Source organism: Pseudozyma flocculosa, assembly GCF_000417875.1.
Source record: "Pseudozyma flocculosa PF-1 unplaced genomic scaffold scaffold00013, whole genome shotgun sequence".
Taxonomy (NCBI): Eukaryota; Fungi; Basidiomycota; class Ustilaginomycetes; order Ustilaginales; family Ustilaginaceae; genus Pseudozyma; species Pseudozyma flocculosa.
Genome location: NW_006920881.1, coordinates 585,042 through 611,324, shown reverse-complemented (window position 1 = coordinate 611,324; position 26,283 = coordinate 585,042). Strand labels below are relative to the sequence as shown.

At 64.8% G+C, this 26,283-nt stretch overlaps 13 protein-coding genes across 13 annotated transcripts in view; 5 read left to right on the top strand and 8 right to left on the bottom strand.

Moving 5' to 3' along the window:
- PFL1_04204 (uncharacterized protein) overlaps positions 1–558 on the top strand; it is a gene marked incomplete at both ends in the record, with an annotated part of 894 nt that extends 336 nt beyond the window's left edge. The window contains one exon of the mRNA XM_007881727.1: positions 1–558. This exon is cut by the window's left edge and continues 336 nt beyond it. Within this exon, the coding sequence (XP_007879918.1) occupies positions 1–558 (558 nt within the window).
- Positions 559–1,290: 732 nt separating this feature from the next.
- Positions 1,291–4,268, bottom strand: PFL1_04203 (uncharacterized protein; the record flags this gene model as incomplete). The annotated part of the gene is made up of 6 exons (XM_007881726.1): positions 1,291–1,396; positions 1,483–1,804; positions 1,903–2,116; positions 2,218–2,747; positions 2,830–3,605; positions 3,694–4,268. 6 exons carry the CDS (start codon positions 4,266–4,268, stop codon positions 1,291–1,293), a joined length of 2,523 nt encoding a protein of 840 aa, XP_007879917.1.
- Positions 4,269–5,414: 1,146 nt separating this feature from the next.
- On the top strand, positions 5,415–7,424 carry PFL1_04202 (uncharacterized protein; the record flags this gene model as incomplete). The annotated part of the gene is made up of 1 exon (XM_007881725.1): positions 5,415–7,424. One exon carries the CDS (start codon positions 5,415–5,417, stop codon positions 7,422–7,424), a length of 2,010 nt encoding a protein of 669 aa, XP_007879916.1.
- Positions 7,425–7,955: 531 nt separating this feature from the next.
- On the bottom strand, positions 7,956–9,208 carry PFL1_04201 (uncharacterized protein; the record flags this gene model as incomplete). The annotated part of the gene is made up of 2 exons (XM_007881724.1): positions 7,956–8,957; positions 9,077–9,208. The coding sequence occupies 2 exons, from the start codon at positions 9,206–9,208 to the stop codon at positions 7,956–7,958; spliced, it is 1,134 nt and encodes a 377-aa protein (XP_007879915.1).
- Positions 9,209–9,791: 583 nt separating this feature from the next.
- PFL1_04200 (uncharacterized protein) lies at positions 9,792–11,077 on the top strand (the record flags this gene model as incomplete). Its single annotated transcript, XM_007881723.1, has 4 exons — positions 9,792–9,937; positions 10,023–10,117; positions 10,222–10,791; positions 10,908–11,077. The coding sequence occupies 4 exons, from the start codon at positions 9,792–9,794 to the stop codon at positions 11,075–11,077; spliced, it is 981 nt and encodes a 326-aa protein (XP_007879914.1).
- Positions 11,078–11,235: 158 nt separating this feature from the next.
- PFL1_04199 (uncharacterized protein) lies at positions 11,236–12,756 on the bottom strand (the record flags this gene model as incomplete). Its single annotated transcript, XM_007881722.1, has 2 exons — positions 11,236–11,545; positions 11,669–12,756. 2 exons carry the CDS (start codon positions 12,754–12,756, stop codon positions 11,236–11,238), a joined length of 1,398 nt encoding a protein of 465 aa, XP_007879913.1.
- Positions 12,757–13,185: 429 nt separating this feature from the next.
- On the top strand, positions 13,186–14,644 carry PFL1_04198 (uncharacterized protein; the record flags this gene model as incomplete). The annotated part of the gene is made up of 4 exons (XM_007881721.1): positions 13,186–13,276; positions 13,371–13,507; positions 13,625–14,140; positions 14,258–14,644. 4 exons carry the CDS (start codon positions 13,186–13,188, stop codon positions 14,642–14,644), a joined length of 1,131 nt encoding a protein of 376 aa, XP_007879912.1.
- A 163-nt stretch (positions 14,645–14,807) lies between these two features.
- PFL1_04197 (uncharacterized protein) lies at positions 14,808–15,904 on the bottom strand (the record flags this gene model as incomplete). The annotated part of the gene is made up of 3 exons (XM_007881720.1): positions 14,808–14,972; positions 15,079–15,339; positions 15,491–15,904. The coding sequence occupies 3 exons, from the start codon at positions 15,902–15,904 to the stop codon at positions 14,808–14,810; spliced, it is 840 nt and encodes a 279-aa protein (XP_007879911.1).
- Positions 15,905–16,805: 901 nt separating this feature from the next.
- PFL1_04196 (uncharacterized protein) lies at positions 16,806–18,840 on the bottom strand (the record flags this gene model as incomplete). Its single annotated transcript, XM_007881719.1, has 5 exons — positions 16,806–17,585; positions 17,687–18,029; positions 18,129–18,329; positions 18,433–18,683; positions 18,778–18,840. 5 exons carry the CDS (start codon positions 18,838–18,840, stop codon positions 16,806–16,808), a joined length of 1,638 nt encoding a protein of 545 aa, XP_007879910.1.
- Positions 18,841–20,049: 1,209 nt separating this feature from the next.
- PFL1_04195 (uncharacterized protein) lies at positions 20,050–20,476 on the bottom strand (the record flags this gene model as incomplete). The annotated part of the gene is made up of 2 exons (XM_007881718.1): positions 20,050–20,090; positions 20,194–20,476. The coding sequence occupies 2 exons, from the start codon at positions 20,474–20,476 to the stop codon at positions 20,050–20,052; spliced, it is 324 nt and encodes a 107-aa protein (XP_007879909.1).
- Positions 20,477–21,090: 614 nt separating this feature from the next.
- PFL1_04194 (uncharacterized protein) lies at positions 21,091–22,828 on the top strand (the record flags this gene model as incomplete). The annotated part of the gene is made up of 5 exons (XM_007881717.1): positions 21,091–21,245; positions 21,382–21,937; positions 22,045–22,449; positions 22,585–22,661; positions 22,780–22,828. The coding sequence occupies 5 exons, from the start codon at positions 21,091–21,093 to the stop codon at positions 22,826–22,828; spliced, it is 1,242 nt and encodes a 413-aa protein (XP_007879908.1).
- Positions 22,829–23,038: 210 nt separating this feature from the next.
- PFL1_04193 (uncharacterized protein) lies at positions 23,039–24,149 on the bottom strand (the record flags this gene model as incomplete). Its single annotated transcript, XM_007881716.1, has 3 exons — positions 23,039–23,577; positions 23,756–23,966; positions 24,129–24,149. The coding sequence occupies 3 exons, from the start codon at positions 24,147–24,149 to the stop codon at positions 23,039–23,041; spliced, it is 771 nt and encodes a 256-aa protein (XP_007879907.1).
- A 1,488-nt stretch (positions 24,150–25,637) lies between these two features.
- The window catches only part of PFL1_04192 (uncharacterized protein), a gene marked incomplete at both ends in the record, with an annotated part of 2,323 nt that continues 1,677 nt past the window's right edge, over positions 25,638–26,283 (bottom strand). Inside the window, one exon of the mRNA XM_007881715.1 lies at positions 25,638–26,273. Within this exon, the coding sequence (XP_007879906.1) occupies positions 25,638–26,273 (636 nt within the window). The remainder of the gene's footprint in view (positions 26,274–26,283) is intronic.

The window sequence follows — 26,283 nt, the reverse complement described above, 5'->3', positions numbered from 1 at the left end:
GCCCACTTCCTGCCGCCGCCCATGACGGCTGAAAAGGAGGAGGAGCTCGCCGCCGCCAAAAAGGCCAAGAAGGCGGCCAAGGAGGACAAGGAGGCCGCCAAGAAGGCTGAAAAGGCCGAAAGGCCCGTCAAGCCTGCTCCTGTCGCCACCGGTTTGGCGATGGGCACGGGCATGGGCGGAGGGCCTAGCTTCGGAGCGGCCCACTTCCTCCCTGCCCCTTCCGCCGCCGCCGCCGACGCCGCACCCAAGGAGCGCCTCACCACGACTCCGCCCCCCTCGTACGCCGCCGAGCGTGCGCAGGTCGCCGCGGCCGCCTTCCACGCCCGCTCCTCGCTCGAGGAGTCGCTCGAGGACAAGTTCCGCCTCGCCGCGCTCGGCGTCGGCTCACCCGTCCTCGCCTACCGCTTCGAGAGGAAGCCCACCGCCGCCCCCGCTGCCGCCAAGAAAAAGGTCCCGCCCAAGCAGGCCGAAACCGAGGCGTCCAGCGTCTACTCGGACACGACCCTCGCTTCGACCAAGACCATGTCGTCCCTCAAGAAGCTCTTTGGAAAGCGATGAGCGGGTCCTCGCACCCGCCTTCTCATCCCTTCCGATGTACATTCAATGATTGACGGGCTTCCTCACGCCAAGACGGGCACGTCGCTACGCCACTCTGGCGCTGTCGAAACCGACCTTGGACAGGCGAGCTAGCCGACCGGTTGCCGCCGCAGATGGGGCCCGTTACTTCTCTGGCCTCTCGAGCCGCCGCAAACACCATCTCTTCTAGCTCCTCGACCAACACGGGACGCAGGACAAGGCCGCAGCGCTCATCGCTCGGGAGGCAAGCCCGACGCTCGAACTCGATGCGCTGCCGCCATCCTCCCTCTCGAGCCAGCCAGTCTCGGCACAGCCTTCGCCGCCCGCCTTGCCCGGGCCGCTCCCATCGCCGCTCCTCTTTCCTTCTCCCCCCGTTACACCCTTTCAAGATCCTGCGCGGTATCCATACCGCAGAGAAAGCCTTCGGCGGAACGAGAACAGTCGAAGAGAGGCGAAACCCTTCCCTGCCTCGCAGTCAAACAAGTTCGCTCCGCGACGCTGCGACCGGCAACGACCCAGACCCCCTGTTTTGTAGACCCCTCGACGAGGCCTTTCGATGGAATCGAGAACGAATTGACTGGATAGTGCTCCGGCTTTGCGCTCAGAATGGATAACCAGCCAGGACGGTGACCGAAGGCTCTCGCAAACCGCCAGAGGGCAGAAAGGCTTGCTGTGGCTGTGGAACACAAATAGTGCAAGGGCGCACGGGCAGCACTACGGCAGCAGAAGTAGCGCGAGCGTGACGAGGAACACGTGCGTCGCCAACACCGCTTTCGGGGCAGATGCGATCGCAGGGGCGGCAGAGGGCAGGTCGACGTTCCTGTGCGCGGGGAAGGGAATGGCGTGCTTCGCGGTTCAGCGCGCATTCGCCTGCGCGAAGAATATCAACCACGCAGCCATACTCACTTGCACTCAAAGTTCAAATGAGCGTCCGGACCGGTGAAGGCGGCGGTGGACGCCACTTTTTTGGCGACGGGCCGGAGGGGGTAGGGGCAGATGAGCCTCGAAAAGGCGACGCCGTACTCGTAGGATCGCAGCTCGACCGGAAGACGGTTGTGGTCCGGGTCCGGCTTCTTTGTGGGCAACTGGGCGCTGCGTGCAGCGTATGACGCGCCGACGAGGTGCTGCGGCGCGATGCCACGCTCAACCCAGGCGACGAGGGCGAGGATCACGTCGGACTCGGAGTCGTACCGCAGCGGGCGATTGCCCGGATCCGTCTGCGTCACCGCTGCTCGTCAGAGGTGTCAGGAGAGGGGAGTGGTCGTGTATCAGCGCGACGGCGGTTTCTCGCGGCGCGTCGCTGAACCGAAACAGACGTGCACCTACCTCCAATCTGCCATGGCCCCGATCCGTCGCGGCAGTGCTTCATGCCGGGGATCTCAAAGTACCGGTAGGACTGGTCGATGTCGATACCGGCGTTTTCTTTGTCGCTGTGGACGCGGTTGTAGTAATTGCGACTGGCCAGCGGACTGATGCGGAGGTCCGCCAGGCCGGCGTAGTGGATCAGCTTGCCGCCGTTTTTGAAGAAGGGCGCAAGGTTCTGGTCGACGGCAAGAGGACGGCGGCAGAATTGGAATGATACGCGTGAGCCTGGCAGCGCGCGGAGAACACGTACGTCGCTCGTGGCAGCGGCTCGCTCACCGTCTTGGAGACATCCGAGCCCATCAGGTCGGCTTGCTGCCACTGCCGGATCTCGTCGAGCGTAAAGAGGTCCGCGTACGCATCCCTGTTCTCTTGCTTGGTGACGTTGAGTTCGCCCTTGTCGGCCAGCAGCAGCCAGTGGATCGCCTTGTGCGCTTCGCCCTCGAGAACGTCGCCAGACTCTTCGGCACCTGGCAAAAAACCCGGATAGACTTGCTGTCCTTCCAGCATGGTTGGCTGGTAGATTCGAGCGAGGTTGAGGACCTGGTCCGCGATAAGGCACCCGTCGCTTGGCTGTTGGCCCTTGCGACAGAGGATAGGGCCAAAGTTCGGAGTGCAAAGCTCCGGCAGGGTGATGACGCCGTCGGTGACCTTGTCGAGATGGTCGCACTCCTGCAGCACCGACGTCCTAACCAGGCTCTGAAATGTCTGATCGGAGAAGTACGCCGGACCTGCGACCGACTTGCGATGCCGGGCCTGCAGCCCGATCTGTGCATAGTTGAGTGCGGTGAAGTTGACCGCCGGACAGCCTGGAAGGGTCAGACGTTCGACGGGCTCAGTCAGGGCGGGCGGAAAGGCGGTCGAGACTGGCGGTCTGCACAAGGGGCTCACCTGCTAGGGCGCCGTCGAAGGAGTCCGGATAGTTGAGGATGGCCGAAAGGGTCCCGGCTCCGCCAACCGAGCAGCCGGCCACGTAGGATCGGACGTGCCTCTTGTCCCCATCGCCGCTCCGGACGCCGCTGTCTGGTCCGTAAAAGAGATTGACGATGCCACGGCCGACATCGAGGACTATGGCATGGGAGCGGCCTCCGATGAAGTCCATCAGCCGTTCCTCGCGGACGGGCTGGGGCCCAGCCACCCAGCCGACATCGGAGCTGCCGCCGAAGTGGCCGAGGTTAGAGCCCATAACCGCAAAGCGATACCGGCTCATCATCTGCTTGAGATCCGGGATGGGGACGAATCCTCGCTGGGCCCCGTTGCCCACGAAGAAGATGCGGCCGTTCCAACCGTCGCTGTTGCCCAGAATTGCGTCGCCTTGCAGGGTCGCGTTTGGGGCAGCAGGCGGCGCTGCCCGCCTCTTCAGACCGGTGTTGGCGATGCCGATGTCCTTGGTGCTGTCGGAAACCTCGAGCCCGGTGTCGTCGTCGAGATCGTCAGGGTCGTCGAAGGCGATGCCGTTCTCGCTCGGATCGTTGGTGTTCAGATCTCCGAGGTTCGCTGGGGCCTGGAGGAATTCGCCTTTTGGTCCGAGGTAGATCGGCGTGCTGTTCCTCGGAAAGTCGGTCACATTGGGCGGGACCAGAGGTATGTTTGGATCGCTGGCCAGCGGGAGCCACGCTTCAAAGAAGGTCCACGTCGCATGGGAAGTCTGGATGAACCCGCCGAGCCTGGCGCGAGGAGAGCGCGAGTGAAGGAACACGTGTCAGCTGCTCCCCCAGAGGACGAGATGATTTGGGCACCCGAGTCCTGACTCACCGGCAGAAGGCGGGCAGACCTCCGAGCGGTCCGTTGCCGGCAGCGCGCGTGTTGGCCTTACCGTAGCCGAAGTCGCGTTTGATGTCGACGTCGCTGCCGAGCGAAGAGAGGATGCCGGACAGCTTTCTCTCGGTCCTCTGGTCCAGGACGCCGTCGGGGTAGACGTCGGTCAGCAGCTCGATCGACGGGTTGCTCCCCTCAGGGTAGTACTGCGCAAAGCTCGAGTTGAGGCTGTAGACGTCGTTGAAGAAGGCAGGGAGATTGGCGCCGAGGTAGGTGCACATGCTGGCTGCGTAGTCCCCGGCGACGGAGGCGAACTTGCCGACCGTCGGGTTGAAGTTGGAGATGTCCGGAACCGAGTATGGCAGCTGGGATGGCGATGGCGGCCCGGTGGGACGGTCGTTGGATATTCGCCCGTTGTCTGAAGCCTGAGGGCCATCGAATGGCAAGCCTGCCGGGTTGCCTGTCGCCGCGGCTTGCCTCCGACAGCGCCTAATGGCGTGAGCATTGTCGCAGAGGGCGGCGACGCTGAAGAGGGCCAGCAGCGCCGTGCAGCGTGGTGGCAACCGCACCATCGAGGGGTCTTAAGCTGGGATCGAAGATGCCAATGTCGAGCTCGAACAGCGACAAGAGAAGGGAGAAGGCGCTGCCGGCGAAGAGGTTGGCTGCGCGTCGCTACACGTTTGCGCCCGTGGCGATGCCGGTGGGTGGCGATAGGTGGATGTGCCGTGCGTACGAGGTTGGTGGAAGCGTTGTGAAGGAGGGTTCGGATGGTGGCTGGTGGCCAGGAGAGACGAGGTCCATAAGTAATCGCCCCGGCCCGCAGCTCGGTGGGGCTAATAATCTGTCAAAGGGAATCTGAGCCTCGAACGGCGCCAGCGTCTCACGGGTCGATTGCCGCAATGCAAAGGTGAGAGGCTACAGTACGCCAGCACTGGCCATGGTCGATGCGCGCAGGCTGGCATCGAAGTGCAAGCACGCACCCCGTGGCTACATGTATGTATCACACACACGCCGTCACCCGTGGGGTCGATATCGGCGGTTGGCGAGGTGGATATTTAATCATCTACGCCGCGACTAAGAGCCGGCTAGCCTGGCCCGCCCCACGTCAGGGGGGCTTGCGCCGCGGCGAGCAGACTCGGCTCCCCTTAGCTTGCGAGGCGCGGCAGAGGGGGAGCGAGGGCTTGGGGCTGAGCCATTTGGCGCCGAGATTCATTGATCAAAGGCCGTTCCAGCGAGATGCGTCTGCTGGCGTCGCATCGACGAGGCCGAGGTGGTGGTGGCAGCGAGGATCCTGAATTGGGCTTCAGAGAGGAAGGGGTCTGCTTGGCTGCCAACCTCACGCGACCGAATTCCATCTGTCGGATTCAAGACGGGATTTTCTATTTCGGGGCGTCTGAAAGGGGGGCGGAGCGGGGGGGGGGCTGTCCTGTGGGTTGCGTGGCGTGGCAGCCTTAGCACAAAGACAGGGCGGTGCGCGCGCCTGAGCTGGCCTGCAGAGTGGCCTGGCCTGGCCACCCTCCACAACCCTGGGTTGCCTGGCGGGCTAGCTTGCTTTCCTCGCCACCGCCACCGTCACCCAACAACGAATCGCCAACCCCGCCCTATCTTAACCCCCTCTCTGCCCTGACCATCAGCAGCGCACCGAGGATCGCCATCGCAGTCGGCCCAGCGCATCCTCAACCTCCAGCCCGAGCCCAGCTCGAGCGCTCGTCGCCCCAATGACCTCGTCAAAGCCCTCGCCCAAGAGGCACGCTGCTCGCAAAAGGCGCCTCATCGCCACCCTCCTCATCGCCGCCTTCCTCGCCGCCTCCGGTACATTCTCTCCCACCGTCGCCGCCGCTTCCCTACACCAGAGGGGACAGGCTCCCTTCGCCGACTCGTCTCTCGACCCCCAACCCTCCTCCTACTCCCCATCCTCGAGCGCTTCCGCACCGCCACCCGCAACTCCCTCCAGCCTCTCCGCCACCCACGCCCTGTCGCAGGCGCACAAGCCCTGGCTCATCGCCGCAAAGGACGCCGCACTCGCAAAGGTCAGCAGCTTCGTCTATACCGCACTCCCCGACCCGCGCTACTTTTCCTACGACATCGACCAGTTTGCCCAGTCCACCGACGAATCGGCGACAGACTCGGGCCTCTTTGGCGAGACGGCCGGCCTCAACTGGGGCGGCAGCACCCTCGAAGTCATCCGATCTCAGGCCCTCTTCCTCACCCGCGCAGCCGCCTTTGGCCCGCGCATCACGGCCGACGACGGCCTCAAGGGCTCCCTCCTGCCCATCTCCACCTTCTACCGCTCGCCCCAAAACGGCAACAAGCCTTCGGCCCACGACATCCAGGCATGCCCCTACAAGGGCGGGCCCGGATGGAAGCGCCAGGACTTCCTCAACTCCTTTGACGATCCCGACGACCGTCGCCTCTACTCGAGCTTCGCCACACCCGAGGCCGCCCATCCCACAGAGGATCGAGATCCGAGCCTACCCATCCCGCCAGAGGACTGGATCGCCCTGGTCGAGAGGGGCGGAGGCTGCGGTTTCGCCGAAAAGGTGCGCGTCGCCCAGACCCTCGGCGCCATTGCCGTCGTCGTCGGCGATGCTCCCAGCCCCGACTGGCCGGGCGACCACTCGGGCAACCCAGACGAGGACGGCGATCCCGGCCTGAGCGGCAAACGCCTCATCACCATGTACGCCCCCGGCGACACCAGCGACATCCGCATCCCGTCGACGTTTGTCACGCGGCCGTCGTTCCTCGACCTCAGCCGACTCATCGACGAGCTGGAAAAGGACGAGGAAAAGTGGCAGAACGCCCACCGCGACCCGAGCGGCGAGGTCGACAAGGACCCCAAGGCCCCCAAGCGCCTGCACGGCCTCGAGATCGTCATCAGCAAGGACGACATGATGTTCGAGTGGCCGCTGATCGACTTGGGCATCCTGCTTCTCCTGCTGCCTTCGTTCATGACGGTTGCCACCGTCATCGTCCACCGCATCCGGCTGATCCGACAGAGGCGAAAGGAGCGCGCACCCGAGCTCGTCGTCCTCGGGCTGCCCTGCCTGATCTGGAGGAGCGGCGGTCAGCCATGGGAGAAGATCGAGGGACCCGACGTTGACCCGGGCCCGGGCAACGGCGGCAGCAGCGCCGACGCGGACGGCGCTGCGGCTGCTTCCTCCGACACGGATGGCCAGGACTCGCCGGCGCCCGTCACGAGCATCACTCCCGGCGACCTCGAGTCTGGTGCGGCAGCCGAAAACATCCCGCTGCTGCAAGAGGACGAGAACGGCGCCGGTCCATCGCGGCGCCCCACGCCGACCGTCAAGGTGCCCGCCCCGCCGTCGGCCAACCGCTCGCACTCGTTCCTGCCGCCAGGCCGCACCTACTTTAGCACCGACGAGTGCGCCATCTGCCTGTGCGACTTTGTCGACGGCGACCGGGTGCGCGTGCTGCCCTGCGGCCACATTTTCCACCGACAGGAGATTGACGACTGGCTCGTCCGCGTCAAGAAGCTGTGCCCGATCTGCAAGCGCGATATCACGGTGCCCATCCCGCCTGCGCCTCCTGGCCCGCCGATCCACCAGGCCTCGGGCTCCTCGAGCAACCTCGAGGCGTCCACCACCACCACCAGCAGCTCCGCCGCCGATGGCGAGGCGCAGCAGCAGCAGCAGCAGCAGCAGCAGCAGACGACGATCCAGGCGGGAAGCGCGCGCGAGGACGATGTCCCAGCCATGGAGCGGTACTGAACGACGCCTCGCCGCCGACATCCGGCTATGATGCCTTCCTTGACCTCGCATTCAAGCTCAGCCTCCTGGCCATCACGCTCACTGCCTAGCCGGCCACACGCCGCCTTGCCGGCTCTCCGATATCTCCAGCACCACTCAACGACCTGATCCGGCTTCCTTGTACGCTTCCCTGTTGCGACGTCACGAACCCCCCTTCCTCCCTCTCCTTTCATCTCTAGGTCCTCCTCCTACTCCCCCTCCATTTGTCGGCTCGCCACCACTGTATCATCCTCTCCTGGCTTCTTTCTCCTTTCTGCCTAGCCTGGTCCTCTAGCCGTCCGTTGGCACCATCACGAAGTGCTTATGCACGCCTCACCCGCCCTCTTTCATGCGACCGGTCTCCTCGTCGAAGGGGTCCGAGCGTCGGGGCTGTCTCAACAACGATGCTTGCTTCTGTCTGCGCCCGTCGAGAACGAGGCTAGGCGGTAGGGCACATCACATGGCATTACAATGATTGCAGGAGCGGCTAGGCACTGCGCCCGCTCCCTATGCCTAGAGGAGCTTTTCGAGCTCGGCGACGACGGCATCGCCGACCTCCTTGCTTCCGGCGTCGCCGCCGAGGTCCTTTGTCCGGAGTCCGCGTCCGCCAATCTCGGAGGCGTCGAGGACCTTGCGCACGGCGGCCTCGATGGCCTCGGCCGCCTTGAACTCGTGGAGCGAGTAGCGGAGCATCATGGCGGCCGAGAGGATGGTGCCGATGGGGTTGGCGATGCCGCGGCCGGAAATGTCGGGGGCGGAGCCGTGGATGGGCTCGTAGACGCCAAAGCACTTGCTCTTTCCGTCGGGCACGCCGCTGAGCGAGGCCGAGGGGAGGAGGCCGATGGAGCCGGGGATGATGGACGTCTCGTCCGAGAGGATGTCGCCAAACATGTTTTCGGTGAGGAGGATGCCGTTGAGCTTGCGCGGCGCGCCGACAATGACCATCGAGGCCGAGTCGACAAACTGGTGGTCGACCTCGAGCTCGGGGAACTCGTTGTCGACGACCTGCTGCACCGTCTTGCGCCAGAGGCGCGACGTGGCGAGGACGTTTGCCTTGTCGATGCTGTGGATCTTTGCCGGAGGGTTCTGCAGCTTGGCCATGTGGCAGGCCATGCGGGTGATGCGCTCGACGTCGGAGCGGCCGTAGGCGAGCGTGTCCCACGCCTGCCAGTCCTCGTCGGCATTGTCAAAGTTGGCCTCCTGCCGCTTGCCAAAGTAGATGCCGCCGACGTTTTCGCGCACCACGATGATCTCGACGCCCTTGACCACCTCCTCCTTGAGCGGCGAGTGGACCACGAGCGAGTCCGAGGGGAACAGGGCGGGCCGGATGTTGGCGTAGAGGTCAAACTCCTTGCGCAGCGCCAGCAGGCCCTGCTCGGGCCGGACGGGGCCCACGCCCCACTCGGGCCCGCCGATCGAGCCGAGCAGCACGGCGTCGGCCTTTTTGCACGCCTCGAGGCACTCTTCGGGGAAGGGCTTGCCGTGCTTGTCGATGGCGGCGCCGCCGAACAGTTGCTGCGGTCAGAAGTTAGGAGGGAGAGCAGAAAGGAGGCGTGGCGGCGACCGCAGTCAGCTGGGGAAGGTCGAAGAGGGCCGGCAAAAGCATGAGCACCGCCAGGCTGCACTCGACTCACCGACTGGAGCTTGATGTCAAAGTCGGGCGACTTTGCCGAGATGAGCTCGAGGACGCGGACGGCCTGCTCGATGACCTCCGGACCGATATGGTCGCCCGGCAGCACGACGATGTTGTGTGTCCTGGCAGCCATGTTGTGCGGTTGGATGCGGTGTACGGGTGTGGGTGAGTGTGTGAGAGAGAGAGCGGAGGGAGGTAGCGTGTGAGTGTGGGCGGTGATGGACGAGCGACAAGGGGTGCGGACAACGGTGGGTAGGAAGAAGGCTGGCCAACGACCTTGTTCGGGCGGACCGGGTGCGCACCGTCCATCTAGAGCGCGAGGCCAGGCCAGGCCAGGCCATTCAACGTCGCCCGCCCTGCCCTGCCTGCCACAGGCCTCGCTGCAGCTGCCCCGCCCATGCCCCAAGACGAAAGTGGAGCGAAGCTGGCCTGGCTTGGCCTGGCCTGGCTGGCCTGTGACTCACACGAGCGCGAATCGGGTCGACGGACAGCTTGGCTCGCGTATCGGGCGACTGACCCCAGCAGCTGCCTCGGCATTTCGCCGCAAGTTGGTGGGGTGGGCTCAACGTTGTGCCGCCGCTGCCGGTCGGTGCTCTCTCCCCGCAACTTCCGGCGGGCCGAGGGCGAAGCTCGCAGCATGCCCGGTCGGTGTGCGCGCGGGCCACGTACGCACGCTTCCGCTCCGACCCTCCTAGCCTGCCTCAACTGCCGTCTCGATGGTGAGCTTGAGCGTGGCCCCCGACCACCACCCACCTTCATTCAAGCAGCAGCAGCAGCAGCAGCAACCTCGCAGCGCCTTCTCGCCGTGCTCTCCTCTCGCCATCTACACGTCCATCGCCAAGACCAACGGTACCATGAGCGCGTGCGTCGTCGGACCGGCATCGATCGGCAGAGGAAGACGACCCAGGCTGATAATTTTGTCATCTCGCTGCTGTGCTCTTCTCCAGCCCTACCACCGCCTCCAAGTTCAGCGCAGATGATAGCGGCCTCCTCATCGTCTTCATGGAGCCGGGCAAGGACGTCTCGCTCGACGAGTTCCACGGTGAGTCCAGACATGTCCTTTGCGGCTCCCCCCCTCTCTTCCTTCCCCTGGTTCAATCTAGCTCACCCTGCGCGTTTGTACATCCACGGCGTGCCCCACCGCAGAATGGTACGGCAACGAGCACATCCCGCTCCGCCTTGAGTCGCTGCCCGAGTTCCGCTCCGCAGCGCGGTACAAGGTGACGGGCGCCGTCTTCCCGACCAACGCGGTCTCGACGTCCGAGGTAAAGGCGCCCGGCTGGGCGGCCATGTACACCATCTCGTCCAACGCCATCTTTGCCGACCGCGCCTACACGCGCCTGCGCGACGAGCGCTCGGCGCGCGAGGCCGACATCTTTGCGCGCATCGCCGTCGTCGACCGGCGCGCCTACCGCCTCGTCTACGACTCGGACCTCGATGCCCGCATCCACTCGCCCGCTAGGCACAATCTGCGCCCGCAGACAAAGGACGAGATCGAGCGCGAGAGCCGGTACGTCGTCGCCCACGGCGTCGAGACGGATGATGCACAGGAGTACGCAAAGTGGTTCGACGAGGAACACGCCTTCCTCCTCAGCAAGGTGCCCGGCTGGACGAGGTCGCGCAGGTTTGAGCTCGTCGACAACGGCGTCGTCGGCCACGCCGCCGACAAGCAGGGCAGAGATGCCAAGGAGGTGCCCAAGTTCCTCGCGGTGCACGGTGCGTCCCCCTTCCTCCCGCTACTCAGCATCGCTCGGGCGACCGTCACCCTCCTAGCCTGTCGACTGACCACCGCCCCTATTCCACGACCCGCGCACGCTGCCCACCCGGAACAGAGTACACAAACGACCAGCCCGAGTCGACGCAGGAGTACAAGGCGGCCTGCGACACCGAGTGGCGCGCACGAGCCATGGGCCCCAACGGCGAGCGCATCGTCAAGCGTGAGAGAAAGACGATGCAGCTCTTCCGCGCCTATGACCCCATCTCGGCGATGCAAGAAAAGTGAGGGCGCAGGCGCAGGCCGAGCGGCGGGGACCGATGGATAGGCCCCCCCCCCCCCCCCCCAGATGTAGAATGTCACGAATGCATGGTCGCGGTTGTCGCGGAAGCACGTTTTTGGCTTTTTCTGCTGTCAAGGTCGATGAGACAAGACGGCGAGCGTCGCTAGGCCTGCTGGCTCTTCTCGACCTCCTCGGTCTCCATCTGCTTCCTCTTCTTGCCCTCGGGCATCCGCATGCTCTGCGGCAGGGCGGCGACGGGCTCCCGGCTCAGCCTGGTGGCGGCCAGGCTGCGCGAGTCTTGGGCCAGGAGCGCGTCCATGACGACGAGCGCCGACATGGCCTCGACGATGGGCACCGCGCGCGGCACCACGCACGGGTCGTGGCGGCCGCGCGTGTTGAGCGTGCCGTCGGTGCCGTCGTAGCGCGACGTTGCCTGGTTCTGCGAGATCGTCGCCGGCGACTTGAAGCCGACTCTGCGGAGGTGGGAGGCGGGTGGAAGAGAGAGAGGGGAGGGAGGGAGGGAATCAGGGGCCGTCAGCCGCAGGGGTCACGGACACAGCTCGGAAGGTACCGCAGTCGGTCCGCAGGCCACGCACCGGAAGTAGATGTCCTCGCCGTTCGAGATGCCGCCCTGGATGCCGCCGGACCAGTTGGTCACGGTGCCCAGCCTTCCGTCGTCCTTGAGGATGAACTTGTCGTTGTGCCGGGAGCCGGCGACCTCGGTGCCGCGGAAGCCCGAGCCGATCTCGAAGCCCTTTGTGGCGGGGATGCTGAGCATTGCGTGCGCCAGCTTGGCCTCGAGCTTGTCAAAGCAGGGCTCGCCCAGGCCGCTGGGGACGCGGCGGATGATGCAGGTGACGGTGCCGCCGATCGAGTCGTTGTTGGCCTTTGCCAGGAGGATGCGCTGCCGCATCCTCTCGGCCGCCTCCTCGTGCGGGCATCGGATCTGGTTCTGGTCGACCTGCTCGCGGGTGATGGTGGCCAGCAGCTGCCTAAACTCCTTGGACAGGGGCTCCTCGGCCTCTTCCTCGGTAAGGCTGTCGGTGTTGTAGATGTTGTCGACCTTGCCCTGCGGCGGACCGGCGTTGGCCGCCTCGCCGTAGAAGCTCTTGCCCTCGTCGCCGTTGGCGGCGACAGGGGCGGCGGTGTTGGGCTGCGAGGGTGCGAGCTGCTCGCCCGGGTATCTTGGGACGTGGACCTTGCCGACGCTCGAGACAAAGGCGACGATCTCGATGCCGTAGGCCTCGCGGAGGTACTTTTCGGCCACGGCGCCGGCAGCGACGCGGCCGATGGTCTCCCTGGCGCTGCTCCTTCCGCCGCCGCTGCTGGCCTTTACGCCGTACTTTTCGAGGTAGGTGAAGTCTGCGTGCGAGGGGCGCGGGAAGAGGTCGAGGGTCTCGTCGGTGTAGTCGTGCGGGCGCTGGTCCTGGTTGCGGACGAGCATGGCGAGCGGGGTGCCGAGGGTGACGTCCTTTTCGACGCCCGACTGGATCTCGACGCGGTCCTTTTCGTCGCGGGGCGTGGTGAGGTTTGACTGGCCCGGACGGCGGCGCGAGAGCTGCGTCTGGACGTCGGCGGCGGTGAGGGCCATGCCGGGGGGCACGCCGTCGACGATGCAGCCGACCGAGGCGCAGTGCGACTCGCCCCAGGTGGTGACGCGGAAGTGGGAGCCGAACGTGGACATGGCGGGCTAGGGGGCCGAGGGGTAGGGGGTAGGATGGGTGGCGATGATGGTGAGGTGACGAGAGGGAGAGAGATAGTAGGGAAGAAAGAGGTGGGGTCGGTTTGGTTGAGGATTGGGCCCGAGTCATGGGCCAGCAGGCTCCCCTCCCCTCCCTCCTGAGCAGGCACCAGCCAGCGGGCGAGAAGGAGAGAGTTACGTAGAGTGGAGCAGCAGCGGCGCATGATTATCAGAAGAAAGCAGATAGAGGCTGGCGCGCCTCAACTCCCCCCGATGGGCTCCTAATCGGGCGACTCCAAGCTTCGGGAGTCGGTCGACGCCTCGGAGTCGCCTTCTCCACCTCGTGCCTCCCTCTCTCCTTCTCTCCCTGTCCCCCGTTGAGCCGCTGTTTGCCCTGCCTTGCATCTCGACCTCGATCAACCTACACACACCATGGCCTCGTCGGCGTCCGTGGGCACATCGGCATCCACCAGCGCCGGAAAGGCCCGCTCTTTTTACTCGGATTTCGGCAGGACGATACAGTGTGAGCCAGTCTCTCCCTGCCCGCGCCCCTCGCAGCTTCGCTCTGCATGCCACTGACCTCGATGCCGCTCCCGCTCCGGATATCGACCCGCTAGCCCTCGAGGCCGACATCGATGCCGCCCAGTCGACACGCGATCTCGATCCCGTCCTGCGCAGCATATCGGCCGCGAGGACGCAGCTCACCCAGGCCACCGAGATCCTCCCGGCACACGACCGGCAGCTCCACGAAAAGGTGCGGCCCCAACGAGCGCCCGAGCATCCCGGCCAGGAGGTGTAAGGCAGCGTGAAGGCTGACGAGCACTCGCTGCCCCGCATCCGCCTCTTTCCCCCGCCCTCGGGATCCTTACAGAACCTGAGCAAGCTAACGCAGCGCCTCACAGCCCGACGACAGGCGCTGCAGCCGGCAAAGGGCGGCTTCACGTTCCGGAGGACGCCCAAAGCGGCGCCGACTGCCTCGTCTGACCTCGCCTCTTCCTCGACGAGCGCCAGGGCTAAGCCTGTTGCCAGCTCGCCACCGACAGCTCCTCGATCCGCATCGCCCTCCATCGCCCCGCCGAGCAAGACGACGTACCTCTCCATCGACACAAGACGGCACCGCTACATCTCTTCCCGCAGCCTCTCTCCCTCTTCCTCAACAACAGGAGCCGCGCGGCCACAGCACGACCTGCACATCACAGACCTCGAGGACTGTATCATCGACCTGCGATGCGCGCCGGGCCAGGATGGTGGTAGCGGCGCCTTGGAGCTGGGAGCGCTCCAGATCCGCGGGGTCCGACGGTGCATCATCCTCACCGGCCAGGTCAAGGGAAGCGTCATGGTCCACGACATCAGCGACTCGTGGCTCCTCGTCGAGAAGTGTAGACAGGTGCGTCTCCCCGCTCCCCCCCCCCGCACGTCAGCAGCATCGGCGAACGAGTGACTGAACCCGATTCCACCTCGCACGCCAACCCCTCTCCCCCCTACATGTGCACGCCCATCTCAGTTCCGCATGCACACCTCGTCGGCCACGCTCGTCTCTCTCGCGACGACCGGCTCGATAGCAACCATCGAAGGATGCCGGGACCTCAGGTTCACCACGGGCGTCCCTCACTCCCTCGCTGCTCCTCACAGCGCAAAGACCGAGGGCAAGACGGAGCTGCAGGTGCAGGACTTTGACTCGCTCCTCTCGTCTTCACACCTCAAGGTCGGCGGCGGCGGCGGCACGGCGAGTGAGCCATCAAAGAACTGGCGCATCGTCGACGAAAGCACCATAGAGGTCGGGGTGCAGCTGCTCCACGCATCGCTGCAGGGCCTGGCTGGCAGCGATGAGAAGGCCGTCGAGACGAAAGGGATCGCAGCGATCTTCGAGGGCCTGTCAATCCCTACCTAGCCTTTCCTCTACTTCCCCGCTGAACTGGTCACGATCGAAACGGTTGTCTCTACATCACTGCGTGCGATTGCGATTTCCGTGGTTGGGCGTCACCTCCCGTCTCGTTCTGTCATCTCGTTGGCGAGGTGCTCGTCGATGGCGGCGCGGGTGCGGCATGGCGACCTCACTCCTTGTTCATGATGAACGTGACGCCGTCGCGGAGCGGGAGGAGGACGACCTCGACGCGCTCGTCGGCCGCGACGACCTTGTTGAACTCGGTGATGGCGTCGGCGTTGGGCTTGCTGATCTCGTCGTCAAAGTCGACAATCTCGGGCGCAAACGGCGAGCCCTGGACGGCAGCAGGATACACGGAGAGGTGGGAAGAAGAGGGAGAGGGTCAGCCGGGTGATCCCCAAGTCAGAGCAAGGCAGGGGGGGTCCCAGCGCTGGACTGACCTTGTACAGGGTGTTGTCGACGACGAGCAGGCCGCCCTTTTTGAGCAGGTTCTTCTCCATGATCGTCTTGTAGTACGAGAGGTATCCGGGCTTGTCGGCGTCGATAAAGATGATTTCGAACTGGTGCCCCTCTTCTCCGATCTTAACGAGGCTCTCGGCGGCACCGCCGACGCGGACGTCGATCTTGTCGCCGTGCCCGGACGCATCAAAGTGAGGCTTGACAAAGTTGGCGAGGTAGGGATCGATCTCGAGCGCAATGACCTGCGCAGGCGAAGCGGGGGGAGTGCGTTAGTCGGCCAGGGGGAGGTGAAGGGAGGAAGGAATCGAGGTCAGCCAGTCTGAGCCGTGTCTCTGTGGCGCGAACGGATTAGACGGCAGAGACGAAGGCGGCACGGCGCGGCCCTCGACTCACCTTTCCGTCCTTGGGCAGGCTGCTGGCGATGCAGACGGTGGTGGTGCCGGTGAACATGCCGACCTCGAGGGCGTTTTTGGCGTTCATGATGCGTGTCATCATGCCGACAAAGTTTCCCTCGTAGGCGCCGGCGCTCCAGGCCGGGGTGAGCTGGAACATGGTCTCGCCGCGCTTCCAGGCGCCCTCCCAGTCGTTTTCGGCGGTGGCCTTGAGCAGGGGCTTCTGGATCTCGGGCGCCTTGCTCGACACCTCGTCGAGGTACGGGTCGAGGTTGGACAGGAGCTTGTGGGCCAGCTTGAGCTTTGCCAGCGACGATGACGAGAGCGGCTGGCCCTCGCTGCTCGACGAGAGGATCGAGGCGAGCAGCTTGGACGCCGAGAGGAGCGGCGTCTCGGCGGGGATTCCGTCGCTCATCTTGCCTGTTTACCGGGGGGTGGTGGGGAGACGGATGGAGGGGGAGAGGGGACGATAGGAGACGAGAAAGGAGCGAATGCTACGTCGTGGCGGGTCGTGAGGGACAGATGGATGGGGACGGTGGTGGTGGTGGTGGGGACGAGGCACAGCAGAGGGTTCGCCAAGGCTCTTATGGCAGCTGCCCAGTTCGCGGTCGACGGCCCTCCCTGACGAGATGCCACGCAAGCGAAGCAGGACGATCTCGACACGCCCAGCAGACAGGCCGTTAGTTACCTAGCTAGTTAGGTTGGCCAGCCCAGCAGGCCAGCAGCAGGTCCTTGACAGGCGGACCAGGCCGGCCAACTCGAAGTGATGAGGGCCCCAAGAAGGGACGGACAACGCAAGCAAGGGCCGTGCGTGCTGCAGATGTGCCCTGCCTGCCTGCCTGCCTGCCTGCCTGCCTGCCTGGCCTGGCCTCCACAGCTGCCTGGACCCTGACCGACGACCAACACCCGCCCTCCCGCCCCGCCCCGCCGCCGCTGCCTGCCCGCCCCCCCCCCCGCCGGTAACGCGACAGGCCATCGTCGAGTGCAGCCGTCTGACACATCAGACAGCGCCCCCCATCCTACCTTCCCGTGCATCGTCGCTGCCCCTCGAGAAATTCCACGACTGCCATGGCCGTAAGCAGGGCGAGCAGCATCGGTGGTGATGACCAGACGCAACAACGAGCAGCAACGAACAGCACTTCTTTCTCTTCTTTGATATTATCGACCAGCGTCCTCTTGTCCAGCCACCTCTCCGGCGCAGCGGCCGGTCCCGCTAAAGCCTCATCGTCCTTTGTCGTCTCTCTTCATCGACGGGCCGCGATGCCGCGCTTCTGCAAGCCAGCCGGCACTAATCCTCGTCGCCCCTGGGCCGGACCTCAGGAGATGGGCTCGGGGGCAAGCGACGTGACATTGTCGGCGTCGCGCTTGAACTCGGTCTTGGCCGTGGCCGCCTTTCTCGCCGCCCTGGATGCCGTCTCGGCATCGCTATCGGCGCCCGTCGTGTAGCCCGTGGCAAAGCCGGCGCCCACCTCCTTGGCACGCTTCGGACGCCCGCTGATCCGGTCGAGGTACCGCCCGGCGCCCGCCTGGAACGACAGCAGCACCGCGGCCGTCAGGAGGTGGCCGTAGAAGTAGACGCTCTTCCAGCCCCGGATCGACGCGCCAAAGTCGAGCAGCATAAACGGCGCCACGGCGTAGTTGAGCGTCAGCTGCACGCCTGCCACCGACACGGCGCAAAACAGGAGCTGCGGCACCGTGTAGCTGCCCAGCGTCGAAAACGTCGGGTTGGGCGCGCGCGCGTCCTTGAAGACCATGGGCCGCAGGTGCTTGCGCAGCGTCCTCGCCGCCGACTGCATAAAGCCCGCCAGGAAAAACGACAGGTAGTATCCGGGCGCCAGCCCGTGCCAGAAGGCCGACGTGAGGAACGTCGTCATCGTCGACTTGAACCCTGGCTTCTTTCCCGGACGCGCGATCCGCTTGTAGACGTTGTTGCGCAGCCACACGTTGGTGTTCATGTTCCACGCGTCGAGCAGCTCCTTCCAGTTGTTGGCAAACTCGATGCTGGCAATGTCGACGTTGCGGCACCGGTTCCACTTGGTCTTGCCCGTCGCCGGGTCGATGCCGTAGTAGCCCAGACCGGACATGACGCATGCTCCCTACGCGGGGATTGGCGCAGCGGTGCGTAGGCAGAGCATCGTGTCAGCTATCGAGCGATCTGGATCGAGTCAGCCGCACCGGTGCCCTCCCCGCTACTCACGTTCGTCAGCGACCAGATACCATAGTACTTAGTCCTGGCCATGAAGCCCGCGGCCTGGACGTAGAGGATCCTCTGGTACCACTTGTAGCCGTCAAAGCCGCCGTCGGCGCCAATCAGCCGCTCGTAACCGTAACCCGGGGCGATGGTCGAGTAGATGGCCATGAAGCCCAGCCCGATGGCCAGCTCCTGGCAGGCGGCGGCGATGCGGCCGGGAGGCAGACGCTGGCCGTCCTCGTTGGCCTTCTCCTTGCCCTTGGGCGAGGCGAACAGGGAGCCGTTGGACCAGGCGCGGTAGTCGGCGAAGCGGGTCGAGGGACCGATGAGGACACCGGGGGCGTAGAAGCTGTGCAGTCGCAGGTCGAAGCAATGCTCGAGAGGGTTCAGCACGTGTCGCCGCTGCTCGAGCGCCAGGCTAGCGCCAGCTGGACCGGCCCGCACTCACATGTAGCCGAGGAACTCGAGCAGGCTGGGCATCTGGGTGATTCTCGTCTTCTTCTGGCTCTCGTCGCACTCGTCAGCCGTGCGGATCTGGCCGTCGAAGCAGTCCCAGGCGAAGGTGGTGAGGTTCATGGTCGAGACCATCTGCATCGAGGTGATTTCGATGGTGGTCAGAGGGATGTTGCCGAACTGACGGTAGATGTGGCTGCAAAGCAGGAGCGAAGCAATGCGAGTAGTGAAGCATGACGGCGAGATCAGCACAGATGACCTCGAGCGACTTTAGACGACCTGGCACGGCGCAGACTCACTTGCAAGTCAGGTGGCCCATCTGGAGGCCGAATACGAGCCAGCCCATCTTCCTACCGCCGATTCTGTTGAGGCAGATGAAGTAGGTGACCAAGCTGGTGGCGACCAGCTGGAAGAAGCCCCATCGCAGCTCAAGGATGGGGACAAAGAAGATGGTGGAGACGACCAGGCTGTAGAGGTGCTTGGCGTTGGGGGACGGCAGCCGTGCGTAGACGGTCGACAGCGGGAAGGAGGCGAGCAGGCAGACAAAGAGCTGGAGGAGAGGAGAGAGAGAATCGAGGCGGGCCACAGCAGGTCAGCCTCAGCCTGTTTGACGCATAGGGTGCGGCTTGCGACGGGGGGCTCACCTTGATGTAGTCTACGGGAGCGCCTGCCGCATCGGCGAGGCTCTGAAAGGCGCTGTTGAACATGCTGGGTCGGAGATGTGGCAGGTACCGTTCCGCCAGGATAGAGCGTGGAGCAGGAGGAGTGCAACGGCCGGGCTTGAAGGAGAGAGAAGAGTGCCGACCCGGCCAGTCGACAAACGTAGATGGTGGTAGGTATATGTACAGCGAGCGAAGGCAGGGGAGGGGAGGGGAGGACACAAGAGGTCGAGGCGAGGGCGGGGCAGAGAGAGAGAGAAGTGAGACCTGACCCCGCTCTCTGCTGGGGAAAAAAGCTTCTTGCGTCACACCCTCGCTCACGCCCCTCGCCCTCGCCTTGCCCTGGCCCTTCGCTGTCGCCGTCTCGCTCGCTTCAGCCCGCCCCCAGCGCCCCAAAACGCCGCAGGGCAGCTGGGACATGAAAATTGCCAAAGAGCAGCTGAGCGCAAAGGCAGACGGACAGGCTACGGCGACCGAGCGAGCGGAGCGGGGCAGAAGCCACAAGCGAAGCGCTCGCATGGCCAAGGCGGGTCATCATCGTCAAGCCGGCCCCACCATTCTAGGTCAGGCAGGTAAGTTAGACCTAGAGATGCTGGTCCTTCATCCCCTACCGCCGATACGGGCAAAGTCACCTGTGTACGTGCGAGCAAGAGTCTAGCAAGCGCGAGCGACGTAGAGTAGAGCGGCACGTCGAGCCGGCTCACCACCAGGCACCCGGTACGCCACCGGCTTCAAAGAGTACGGCGAGGCAGGTGATGAGGCCCCCTCTTACGGCCGCTGAGGGGCTATATTGATGCTCGACACAACGAAAGCCTTCATCACTGTCCCCACGCTCCCTCGACCTGCACTTCTTCTCGACTAAAGCCAAGGGGGCCGCACGACGAGTAGAGGACCAGAATATCGCGCTGGCGTCCGACAGGCGTGGACCGCGAGGCATGCGGGCGAGGGACTGATGATCCCAGATCGGCGGTGGATGGAAGTAAGCACGGCGCAGAGCAGTCGAGCGGGAAACTGTGTCGAGGTTGGCTGGTGATGGGTTGCAGAGAGTCTAAAAGTACAAAAGAGCTGGCGTAGCTTGGCGAGATGGTCGGAATAGAGAGGACGCTCGAATGCCGCGCTGGTCCAGCATGGCTTGGGCTAGCTCAGCGAGTGGCGCCAGGCGCAGGAGGCTGGTCCCTGTAGGTGCGACGGGAGCGGGCAACGCGATACGGATGCAGAGAGCGGTCGCGCCACGAGGAGAACCGAGACTCCTCTGCCTCACTTCTTCTTGCCCTTCATGGCAGCACGTCGTCCCTCGCCTGAAGAGGAGATAAGAGGGAGATGCAAAGGATGGTGTATCAGCCACGGAACGTTCGGTAGGAGCTTATCGCCTCGAATGTCGTATCGCGAGCGGCCACTCACCCTTCTTCGGCGGGCCCTTTCCGAGCATCTTCTTCCTCTCGACGTCCTCGAGCCTCTGAAGCTCCTTTGGGTCCTGCAGCCTGCCGAGGCCGGGCACGAGCAGCTCCAGGGTGCGGTAGTTTACGGTGGGCGGGTAGTAGGTGAGCATCGAGGGGCCCTGGAGCCTCTGGCGAAGCACCTTGGCGCCGGTGCGGGCCATGGTGGGGTTGTGGGTGGTGCTGAAGATCTTGCACTGGAGCGCCTTGAGCGAGGCCAGCGCCGAGCTGGATGGTGCCGAGCGCATGGTGGGCTGTGTCTGGAGAGCGGCGGTGCCGAGGGCAGGGGGTCGGTCGGGTGCTGTTGTCGTCGTCGTCGTCGGAGGAGGAGGAGGAGGAGGAGGAGGAGGAGGAGGAGCGCGCGATGTGGCCGGGGTCCGGCGTCTGTCTGCCGTGCGGGCGTCGGCGAGAAGAAACGTTTTTTCGGTTCCGAGGGTGGCCATTAGCACGCGCCTGTGCCCTCGCTGGCGACTACTTCTTGGCTCTGCGAGGCCGCATTCAGCCGCGGCTGACCGGCATCGGCACGACGCCGTGGGCCAAGCAAGCCAACTTCAGCCCAACGGCCTGCCGGCCTGCCTGCCTGCCTGTGCCGCCCATGGCCCGGGCCCAGGACGGGCTCCACACGCCCAGTCTTGCCGCACCTGCCGCCGCACCAACCTCGCCCACCTCTTCCCTTTCTCTCCCGCCCTTCCATCCTGTTCTCCTTGCTTCTCACCCACCACCACCATTTGGCAGCTCTCGACTACCCACACATCGCGCGACGAAACCGACCACTCTCCCTCCGGTACACCGCTTAGCCCTCCTTGCTTTTCGACTCTCTCGTTAGGCCGACTTCACTGCCTCCGTCCTCCGCTTCTTCAAGATGGCGTATCCAGGACAAGGCGGTCATCACTATCAACAGCAGCAGCACCAGCAGCAGTATGGCGGAGGTGGATTCCCGCAGCCTCCGCAGGGGTACGGCCAGCCCGGCTATGGTGCACCACCTCCGCAGCCCTATGGTGGCGGCGGCGGGTACGGGTGAGTGATGCAGGGGCTGTCATGCACCGGCCAGGGGAAAAGATCCCTACAGCTCCGCTCCGATGCCTTTACCGCTGCTGCCGCCTCGAGGACGTTCCAGCTGACGTGCAGATCATCTTCATCTTTGGCTTCGCAGCGGCTACGGTGCCCCTCCCGGCCCGCCTCCTCCCCAGGGCGGCGGCTACAACCCGCAGTTTGCACAGGGCCAGATGAGCTACGGCTACGCTCCGCCGCAGGGCCAGGTCGGCCCGCAGGAGTACTCGACCGGCACCGTCCACTACAAGCCTCAAGGCGGCATGATGGGCAACCAGCGTTACGAGTACTCGAACATGCAGGGAAAGCGCAAGGCGCTCCTGATTGGCATCAACTACTTTGGCCAGCGCGGCGAGCTGCGCGGGTGCATCAACGACGTCAACAACCTCAAGCGCTTCCTGGTCTCGCGGGGCTACAAGGAGGACGACATGGTCATCCTCACCGACGACGCCCGCGACCCGCGCAGCATGCCCACCCGTCAGAACATCATCGCCGCCATGAACTGGCTCGTCCGCGGCGCCAAGCCCGGCGACGCCCTCGTCTTCCACTACAGCGGGCACGGCTCCCAGGCGCCGGCGAGCCAGGGCGACGAGGCAGACGGGATGAACGAGACCATCTGCCCGCTCGACTACGAGAGGGCCGGCATGATCGAGGACGATGTGAGTGGGCAGGGCAGCCGCGACAGGCCTGGTATAGCTGTCTGTGAAGCTGCGACGATGCTGACAGCGCTTTCCTATCTCTTCTGCAAAATCTACGGCCCCCGCAGGAAATGCACATGCTCATGGTCAGGCCCCTGCCGGTGGGCTGCCGTCTGACTGCCCTGTTCGACTCTTGCCACTCGGGTACCGCCCTCGACCTGCCCTACGTCTACTCGACCTCGGGACAGATCAAGGAGCCCAACATCGCCGCCGGCGTCGGCAAGGGCGTGCTCGGAGCGGCCATGGACTACGCGCGCGGCGATGTCGGCGGCATGGTCAAGGGCCTCTTTTCGACGTTCAAGACGGCCAAGAACACCAACAGCGCCGAGGCCATTACGCGCGAGACGCGGAGCAGCGGCGCCGACGTCGTCATGCTGAGCGGCTGCAAGGACTCGCAGACCAGCGCCGACGCCACCGAGGCCGGCAAGGCCACGGGCGCCATGAGCTGGGCGTTTATCAAGGTCATGACCGAGGTGGGTGCCGATGGGCGAAGGCCGGAGCTGCCCAGGCTGTGGGCTTTCGGAGAGAGAGAGACTGCGTGACGACTGACGACACGCGACGCCCTCCGTCTGGGTTTGCGGCTCTGCCCTGCTCTGCGACGCACGCAGTACCCGCAACTGACCTACAACCAGCTGCTGAATGCCACACGAGACAACCTGGCCGAAAAGTACAGCCAGAAGCCTCAGTGAGTGTCGGCAGGGGCCCTTGGAGTTGTCGCTGATGGACGTCGCCGCTTAGGTGCTAGCTCTTGCGCTAACGCACCCTTCCTTGTCCCGCCCCCTCGGCCTCCGTCGCCCGAACAGGATGTCGTCGAGCCACCCGATCGACATGGACCTTCTCTTTGTGATCTAGTCGGCCGCGTTCTTGCTAGACCTGGTCAATCCCATCAGCGCCATATCTCTTTCCCGCTCTGAGCTGTTGCTGCTGCACGCGCCCACCCATCACGCTTCCGACTGCACCGCTCTCTGGTATCATCTGCTTGCATTTTCGCCTGCCGGTCACATCCTAGCTACCGGCGCTACACTGCCGTCACCTCGACTATCCTGACCTCCCGCCGCGCGCTCAGGCGAGAAGGCTAGCGCGAAAGTGGCTGATGGCCTCGTTGGCGGCGTCCTGCATGCAGCGGGCGACGTATCCGTCCTCCTCGTCGCCGCGGGTGGCGAAGCCGTGGGTGGTGTTGGGGTAGTAGACCCACTTGACAAAGGTGCCCTTTTCCTTTGTGAGCTTCTTTGTGACGTCGATGGCGGCGTTGCGCTTGTCGTCGGGGAGCATCTCGTCGTGCTCTGCGCAGAGGAAGAGCGAGGGGGCGTCGAGGTGCTCAAAGTCCGAAGTCTCGCTGACCGAGGGGTGGGCGAAGCCGATGGCGTCGACGTGGGCCGACTTTTTGGCGCGCGTCGAGCCGAGGTAGAGGCACGAGGGGGCGCCCCAGCAGAAGCCGATGGCGCCCACCTTCTTGACGCCCTTCTGCGTCGAGCGGATGGCCTCGACGACGGCCTCGACCTTGGGCCACGACGCCTCGCGCGGGTGGTACTTGCCCAGGAAGGCCATGATGTCAAACTTTTCGCGCAGCTTGGGGTCCGACATGACCTCGGTCGGCACGGCTAGAGTAGGGGCGAGAGGAGAAGAATGAGGGGAGGCAATGTCCTGGATCAGTACGGCGTCGAGTGGGCGAGGAAGCAAACGACCGGCGCCATCGTTGCATGCCATGCGCAGCCGGTCGCAAGACAAGACAGGCCCAGGCACGAGGCGGTCGGGTCGAGGCTCCGCCACGCCACTCACCCTCTCCATCGAAAAAGTCGGGCACGTAGACGCGCGCGCCGACGCCCTTTGCGTACTTGTCGGCGAGGCAGCGCGTGTTGTTGAGCCTCCATCCGAAAATGTCGGGGACGAGGAGGATGGCGACCGACGAGGACTCGTCGCCCGTCACGTAGACGTCGCGGTCGGCGAGCTTGGTCTCGGAGCCGACGGCGGTGCCCTTGTGGAACGATCCCTGTTGGTCGTCGTCGTCGTCGTGGTTATCATCGATGCGGAGAGCGGTGAGAAAGGGGAAGTGAATGGAAGAGGAGGGCGCAGTTGGAGAGCGTCAGCGGGGGGACGCGAGGATGAGGGAACGAGGGTGAGGGAAAGGAAGGAACGAAGGGGAGAGACGTACCTGCTTGCAGCACTCGGACATTGTGTATGAAGTTGAGTTGAGGGAGTGTTGGTGTCGGTGTCGGTGTGGTGGATATGAGAAGGCGATAGTAATTCTATCGAGATGTGCGTGGTTAGAGGGGGAGGGTATAGAAGGTAGCGGCGGGCAGGAAGCGCTGGCTATATATGCTCAGTGGCCCGGCTGGCTTGAGCGCTGGAGGCGGCTTCCCATCCGATCCTCGAAAGGGGCAGCGGCAGCAGCAGCAGCAGCAGCAGCAGCAGCGGAGGTGTGCGGGCGGCGAGAGCGAGATGCCGAAGGGCGGGATACGGCACGATTCGATCACGATCCACGCTTCGCTGCTGCCCTCGCTGCCTGGCCTCTCGCTTGGGCGGGCTGGGTTGCCGGAGCCAACCCAACCCAACCCAACCCAGACGATGTGGAGGCTAGGCAGGGCCGTGGAATGACGCGCACGCACGGTCCACGCCCGCTCTGGGTTGGGCCTGCAACAGCTAGGAAAAAAGGAAGCAGGAAGCCAAGAAGCAAGAGGCTACGGGCCCGCCGGCTTCGCTGCACTGCCATCCGCGCTTAAACCCGAGCGATCTTCTCTTGCTCGTGCACCCACCCCGCTCGCTCCGTCCGGTCGGCCGTCGACCGTACCGCGTGCCCACCCCACCCCCCCCGCTGTGATTACATACGAACGCGGGCCACGAGATCGCAATCGTCCCATCGGCTTCGGCATCAGTCGGTCCAGCCATCAACTCCCGCCATCACCGTCCACCAACCGCAGGGTCAACGGCCGGCAGGCTTCCGTCGTCCCAAGCAGCATTTCTTATCCACGCCCCCACGCCCCACGCAGAAGCGTCCATTCGACATGACATGACGATGAGATGGGATGAGATGACCAGGTCAAGGGTGGACCAAGCGACCGAAGAAGCTCGACCTGCAGCGCGGGGAGCAGAGGGCGTCAGATACGCAACCACGACGCCGGCGGCAAAGGAGGGTGTTGTGGGGTGAGAGGGGTTGGGAGCGGGATGGAAGGGACAGCAGGGGTACAGTTACATTCGGGGGAACCGGACAAGGCAGTCGGAAACAAGACTGGAAGAGGAGGCGATCCTCGCAAAGGCTAGCTTTCGAGGGGCCCAAGAAACCTTTTCGGCTTGTCGCAGCGGCAATGGCTGGGGAGCGAGTCATGCTGGGGGAGGAGACAGGGCCTATGTTGGTGAGTTTTCGTTTTTGCTTTTGGCTGGGCGGTACGGTCATGGCATGACTTGACTTGGCTTGGCTTGGCTTGGCTTGGCTTGGCTTGGCTTGGCTTGGCTTGCTGCGGTGCGTTTGCGGGGCTGCTGATGTTGTGGTACAGGGGGCTTGGTTGGTTCTGGTGCGTACGGCCTCGTCGTCAGAGACGAGTCCGCCCTTGACTTCCTCGACTTGGCTCAATCCCTCGCCACGGCTTCTCATCTCATCTTCGCCGCTCGTCGTGCGCTCTGGCACCGTCAGGCTCGTCGACATGGAGACATTGCTCCGGACCGCTCAGTTGCCGGCGGCACCACCACGTCGGACGGCAGCGCCTCCGCGTCCGCCAGCAGCTCCACCGCGGCCACCATTGGCAGCGCCACGGCCAGCACCGGCGCCGCCACGGGCGCCACCAGGGCCACCCGCACGCGGGCCATCGCGGCCGCCCTGGGGACGGTCAGCGGGCTTCTTCTTCTCCTCGACGACAACCTTCCAGCGGTCCTTGCCGACGACGATGCCGCCCTGGCCGCCCATCGACGTCGGCAGGCTCATAGCGACCGCCTTGCGGGCGTGCTCGGCGTTGGCAAACTCGGCAAACGCGCAGGCGCGCGTCGGGATCACCGAGCACTCCTTGAGCGGGCCAAACTGGCCCTCGAGCGCCTGGCGCAGCGAGGCCTCCTGGACGTGCTCGGCGACGACATTCTTGATAAAGACGTGGCCGTGGTTCTGGCCAGCGCCCGACGCGGGCGAGGCAACACCGGCACCACCTGCCTTGCCAACTGCGGCGGCGGCACCACCGGCAGACTTGTTGCCAGTGGCGGCGGCAGCGGCAGCAGCAGCGGGTCGCGACGACGACACACCCTTGACCTCGGCCGACACGGTCGAGCCCCAGCGGCTGACGTCGGAGGCGGCCAGGTTGGCCCAGGTCTTGGGCTTGGGCGGA